This window comes from Stegostoma tigrinum, chromosome 41 (assembly GCF_030684315.1).
Source record: "Stegostoma tigrinum isolate sSteTig4 chromosome 41, sSteTig4.hap1, whole genome shotgun sequence".
Classification (NCBI taxonomy): Eukaryota; Metazoa; Chordata; class Chondrichthyes; order Orectolobiformes; family Stegostomatidae; genus Stegostoma; species Stegostoma tigrinum.
Window position 1 is genome coordinate 7,626,180 of NC_081394.1, and position 6,478 is coordinate 7,632,657.

General features: G+C 55.7%; 1 protein-coding gene across 1 annotated transcript; it reads right to left on the bottom strand.

Moving 5' to 3' along the window:
- Positions 1-3,203: 3,203 nt before the first annotated feature.
- On the bottom strand, positions 3,204-4,808 carry LOC132206702 (post-GPI attachment to proteins factor 4-like). Its single transcript, XM_059641405.1, has one exon. It carries the CDS (start codon positions 4,806-4,808, stop codon positions 3,588-3,590), a length of 1,221 nt encoding a protein of 406 aa, XP_059497388.1. The 3' UTR covers positions 3,204-3,587.
- Between the last annotated feature and the right edge of the window lie 1,670 nt (positions 4,809-6,478).

The following is a 6,478-nucleotide window of genomic DNA, read 5'->3' on the forward strand; positions in this document are numbered from 1 at the left end:
ATCCACTCCTCCTCCTCCTAAATAGAAACCAAAAGAACTGCAGATGCTGTAAATCAGGAACAAAAACAGAAGTTGCTGTAAAAGCCCAGAAGGTCTGGCACCATCTGTGAAGGAAAAAACAGAGTTAACGTTTTGGGTCCGGTGACCCTTCCTCAGAACATAGTTCTGGACCCTGACACCAGACCTGAAACATTAACTGTTTTTTTCCTTCACAGATGCTGCCAGACCTGCTGAGCTTTTACAGCAATTTCTGTTTTTGCTCCTGATTTACAGCATCCGCAGTTCTTTCAGTTTTTATTTAGTATTTAACTCACTGCCGCATCTCTTCCTGGCATGCCCACCTCGAAGAAATTTTGCTCCTCCCTCCAAGGGGATTTCTGTTCCAATCTCCCTTCTTGCCCAATGACGTTAATTTCACTCTCACTCCTGGTATTTGACCAGGTATTTCCTAAAACTCATTTCCACAGCCATATCACATTCCTCAGTGACTGCCTCTGGCTCAGGTTCACCCCACGTGGATTCCAACTGAAGTTTCATCCCTCATGTTTTGAATCCTCACAGGATCACATATCTCCACTTCTCACGGACAGCTGATCTCGCCACATCCTGAGATCCACCCTCAGTGCAACACTCTCACCCTCTCTCTCCCCAACAGCGTCGTAACACACTGGCTCAGGGCTGCACCACTCCGCAGTTCCACCTCATCCTTCCACTCATTCGTCATCCTAACAAGAAACTTCTTACTTTCCTTTCAGGCATCAAGGCCCACAAGATGCACCAACTCAAAAATACCCACGACCCTCTGGAACCTACCTCTGCTCCCCTTCCCTCTGACTCTGCTCCCTCCCTCCGACTCTATCTTCTCCCCCAAAGCCCCCACCTCCTGTCAGATATTCACCATCCCTCCTAACCTTCCACTCTCCGATGCTGAGCGCTCTGTACTCAGCAAAGGCCTCAGCTTTATCCCTCTGCATCCCCACCTTAATGAACTTTGGACACGACATGATGTCAAACTCTTCTTCCAACGTCTTTGCCTCCATGCTCATTTCTTTGGACAAGAGTCCTCTTCCCATCTCACAGACCCCTATGCCCAGCTCCAACACTCTCCCTCCACCTCGACCCCTCCCTCTGGCCTTTTCCTGCGTTCGATCTTTTCATTGAGAACTGTCAACATGACATCAGTCACCTCCATTTCACTGCCCCTCTCAACAAGTCCAACCTATCTCCCTCTGAACTGACTGAACTCCGTGCACTCAGATCGAACCCTGACTTTGTCACCAAGCCTGCCGATAAGGGTGGTGCTGTGGTAGTCTGGCGTACTGACCTCTACCTTGCACAGGCTGAGCGTCAGCTCTCAGATACCTCCTCCTACCTTCCCCTGGACCATGACCCCACCATGGCACATCAGGCCATTGTATCTATTACGGTTATGGATCTCATTTCATCCCGTGATCTCCCCCCATCCGCTTCCAAGCTAATAGCCCAACCCCGCACCGCTCGTTTCGACCTCCTGCCAAAAATCCACAAACAGGACTGTCCAGGTGGACCCATTGTTTCAGCCTGCTCCTGCCCCACCGAACTCATCTCTTCCTACCTTCACTCAATCTTCTCTGCACCCCCACCCCACCCCAGTCCAATCCCTACCCACATACATCCAAGATTCATCCGACGCCTTACACCGGTTTCAAAGCTTCTAGTTTACCGGCTCCAGCCACCTCCTCTTTACCATGGACATGCAATCCCTTTACACATCCATTCCCCACCAGGAGGGTCTTAGGGCTCTCCGCTTCTTCCTGGAGCAAAGACCTGAACCATCCACATACATCACCACCCTCCTCTGCTTGGCCGAGCTTCTCGTCACCCTCAACAACTTCTCTTTCAACTCCTCTCATTTTCTTCAGCTAAGAGGGGTTGCCACTGGTACCCGTACGGGCTCTAGTTCTGCCTGTCTCTTCGTGGGATACATGGAGCATCCCCTGTTCCAGTCCTATCCCGGCCCCCACCCACAACTCCTTCTCCGAGTCAATGATATCGTCGGTGCTGCTTCCCTCTCTCGCCCGGAGTTGGAAAACTTCATCAATTTCGCCTCCAATTTCCAGCCCGTCCTCACCTTCACCTGGTCTATCTCTAACTCTTCGCTTGACATCTCTGTTTCCATTTCTGGGGATAGTGCGGCCACTAATATCCACTACAAACCCACCGGCTCCCACAGATAAAACAAAAGCTTCTGGGGACCGGTCACCGGGCCCAAAAAGTTAACTCTGTTTTGTTCCTCCACAGATGCTGCCAGACCTGCTGAGTTTTTCCAGCAGCTTTGGTTTTTGTTGCACTCCTCCTCCTGAACTGCAGAGGTCACTGTGGCCCCCATGCGCTCTGTTCGTGTCTACACATCCCGGGGCGCCTCTTGTCTTTGGCTGCCTGCTCTTTGTTGTGTCTGGTTGCTCCTCCAGATCATCTTCCGGTCCTCCAACGGGCTCTGGTCTTCCTGTACCAAAGAGGTGAAGGACAAGAGGCGACCCAGTCCTTTCACAATCTCTCCTTTTATTATCCAAGGCTTTTTGCAAATCTTTTAAATAATTAAGGCAAATATAACTAAATGCTCCAGACACTGGAAACACTGCACACGGTTTGCACACTTAAAAACATAACTGGAGGACAAAAATTAAAATCCCAGCCACTGCTCAGCTCCAAAGGGGAGTCTGCACAATTCTCCAAATTCAAACTGAGCAGAATGTCTGGCTTCTTGCAAAATTGAAATCACGATTCATACAAGATTTAAACTTCCAAATCTCTCAAAGCTCCACACAAAACCCTGCATTTAACTGCAAATCACTGCACCGTGTTTAAAGGTGGAAGTCAATCTCAGATTTTTCCATTTGTGAAGCATATTCTGAGGCAGTTTTTGTCCTGATTATTTCTGTCAACACTGAGTAAAGCTCCCTCTACACTGTCTCCCCCATCAAACCCTCCCACGGACAGGGACAGCACAGGGTTAGATACAGAGTAAAGCTCCCTCTACACTGTCCCCACCCGCCCCATCAAACCCTCCCACGGACAGGGACAGCACAGGGTTAGATACAGAGTAAAGCTCCATCTACACTGTCCCCACCCGCCCCATCAAACCCTCCCACGGACAGGGACAGCACAGGGTTAGATACAGAGTAAAGCTGCCTCTACAATGTCCCCTATCAAAGACTCAGTACAGGGTTAGATACAGAGTAAAGCTTTCTCTACATTGACCCCCATCAAACACTCTCAGGACAGGGACAGCACGAGGTTGGATACAGAGTAAAGCTTCCACTACACTGTCCCCTACCCACATCAAACACTCCCAAGCCAGGGACAGCACAGGGTTAGATACAGAGTAAGGCTCCCTCTACACTGCCTCCCATCAAACCCTCCCAGGGACAGGGTCTGCTTGGGGGTTAAATAGTGGATAGTCCCCGAACTATTTTCTTTCTCCCAGCTCCCCCTTTGACAGAACCCCAGGGGTGAAAAATGGTGGGGGTGGGGGGGTCTGAACTGTGGCGTCAGTGGGTGGGGGCAGGGGGAGGAAGACTGAGCGGGTGGTGGGAGGGGTGTCCCATTCAGAGGCTGGGTTGAGCGATGGGGCCTCGGAGGGTGGAGTAGAGCCCGATGTGGGTGACCAGGTTGGGCTCCAGGGCATAGGCAGTCTCGCCGTGTTCCCGCAGCAGGGCGTAGAGCGCCGTGTCCTTGGCGTAGCCTGCCCTGCACCGAACGCTGCCGAGGTACGCCAGCACCCGGCGGGCAGCCGGCGCCGAGAAGAGCGTGGCGGGAGTGCAGCACTCGGTGGCGGGCATCAGGGAGTAGAGCTGAGGGCTGAGGCGGCGCCACTCCAGCAGGTAGTGGCGCCCGGCCAGCTCGACCACCAGCATGGTGGAGAGGGCCAGAACGGCCCAGCTCAGCATCACCGAGGCCCTTCGGCAGAGCTTCCGGTAGACGATGCTGAGCGAGGTGCCGCCCAGGGCGCCCAGGCCCAGCCACTCCAGGACGCGCATTGGCTCGGGGTTGAGGTACCCCTGCAGCCTCTCGGGGTGGTAGAGCTTGACGTAGAGGGCTCCCCGGGCGGCAGGGGTGGTCAGCCTCCTCTCCAGGAGGTCCCGCAGGACCAGGAAGAAGTCCTCCGTTGGCACAGCGTCGTCCTCCAGCAGAACCACGTGCCGGGGGCCGTAGGCAGAGAGCGCCTCCTGCAGGCAGTAGGCATAGTCCTGCTTCTCCTTCTCGAAGCGGTTGTCGTCGCCCCCTGATGGCCTGCCGCGGCCTCGGCCGAACCGCTGTACGGTGAGGATGAGGCGGGAGGCCTCCGGCGCCTCCCAGTGGCCATCAGGCTCAGGGTCAACGTTGCAGGCGAAGAGCCGGTAGCCCCGGCAACCGCGGCACGAAGCCAGCATCCGGTGCAGGGCCGACACCACCTGCAGGTAGTAGCGGTAGGCGGCGGCCTGTTTCCGGGACACCGTCAGCACCGCAACGACCGCGACGGGGGCCCCGCGGGCCGGGTGGCCCGGGTCCGCCTCCTGCACGTAGCGCTCCGCCTCCTCGCCCCTCGCCCGGCTGTGCTCCAGCGCCTCCTCCGTCAGGCGCCGGAGGTGGGCAGCGCGGGTGAAATACCGGGACTGCCGCAGTCCCTGGCACAGCAGGGGCAGCACGACGCCGAAGGTGAGGAGGTAGAGCAGCACGGCATGAACCCACGGCCTCTTCAAACAGGGCAGGACGCGCCCGCGGAACCCCCCAGCCCCGACTCCGCTCGCCTCGGCGCGCCACGTTGTCTGCACCCAGCGACTCAACATCGGCCCAACCACCGCCCCCACAGCCCACCCACCCAGGACGAATGAAACCACCCCCCCCCCCCACACACACAGACACAGACACACACACACACACACACACACACACAGACAGACACACAGACACACACAGACACACACACAGACACACAGACACACACACACACACACACACACAGAGACAGACACACACACAGACACACACACAGACACACACACACACAGACACACAGACACACACACAGACACACACACAGACACACACACAGACACACACACACACACACACAGAGACACACACACACACACACACAGACACACACACACACAGACACACACACACACACACACAGACACACACACACACACACACACACAGAGACACACACACACACACACAGACACACACACACACATACACACACACACACACACACACACAGACACACACACAGACACAGACAGACAGACAGACACACACAGACACACACACACAGTCACACAGACACAGACACACACACATAGAAACACACACACACACACAGACACACACACACAGACACACACACACAGACACACACACACACACACACACACAGACACACACACACACACACAGACACACACAGACACACACACACACAGACACACACACACACACACACTTAAAAAGAACCCCACAGTGGGTTTAGGTGGTGGGTGTGAGAGGGCAGTGAGTGGAGAAGGGACGGGAAGGATGGGCGGGGTGTCTCTCAGGGCTCCATGATCAGCGGATTACATCAAGTAGGCAAGTGGTCCCCTCTACCAGGGACCGCCCGGTTTCGGAGTCCTTCCACGAAGCCTCTCGGGGCCCAGGGATATGTCCCGACTGCCTGCGGAAGGAAAGAGAAGATTCCGGAATGAGAACCCAATTGGGCATGACCCTCCCGCTCAATGAACCCACCGCACTGGCGCTGCCCGACTGCTACATTCTGTTGGGCATCAGGATGGACCATCCGACCCTCGGTTCACCAAAATGGGGCCGAGTGCAACACCGGTCACTTCGGTAAACACTCGGAGGGGACGACAGCACAGGCCACTCTCCCCGGCAACACCGACTCCCTCCCAGCCCCATTCAATATCCTACCCAGTCTACTCCCACTCTCTCCCCGTCTCCCTCCCCGCTCCCTTCAATATCCTACCCGGGCTACTCCCACTCTCCCCACGTCTCCCTCCCCGCTCCCTTCAATATCCTACCCGGTCTACTCCCACTCTCCCACCCGTCTCCCTCCCCGCTCCCTTCAATATCCTACCCGGGCTACTCCCACTTTCCCCACGTCTCCCTCCCCACTCCCTTCAATATCCTACCCGGTCTACTCCCACTCTCCCACCCGTCTCCCTCCCCGCTCCCTTCAATATCCTACTCGGTCTACTCCCACTCTCCCCCGGTCTCCCTCCCAGCTCCATTCAATATCCTACCTGGTCTACTCCCACTCTCCCCCCGTCTCCCTCCACGCTCCCTTCAATATCCTACCCGGTCTACTCCCACTCTCCCACTTCGTCACTCCCCGCTCCCATCAATAGCCCACCTGGTCTAACCCCACTCTCCCCCTCACTCACCACTCCCTTTTAATGTCCCACCCAGTCTAATTTCACTCTCCCCCTCACTCCCCGCTCCCATTTTTGTCTCACCC

What these genes read in the sequence shown, in the direction of transcription:
- LOC132206702 (XM_059641405.1), bottom strand. Translation starts at nt 4,808, where the DNA reads ATGTTGAGTCGCTGGGTGCAGACAACGTGGCGCGCCGAGGCGAGCGGA.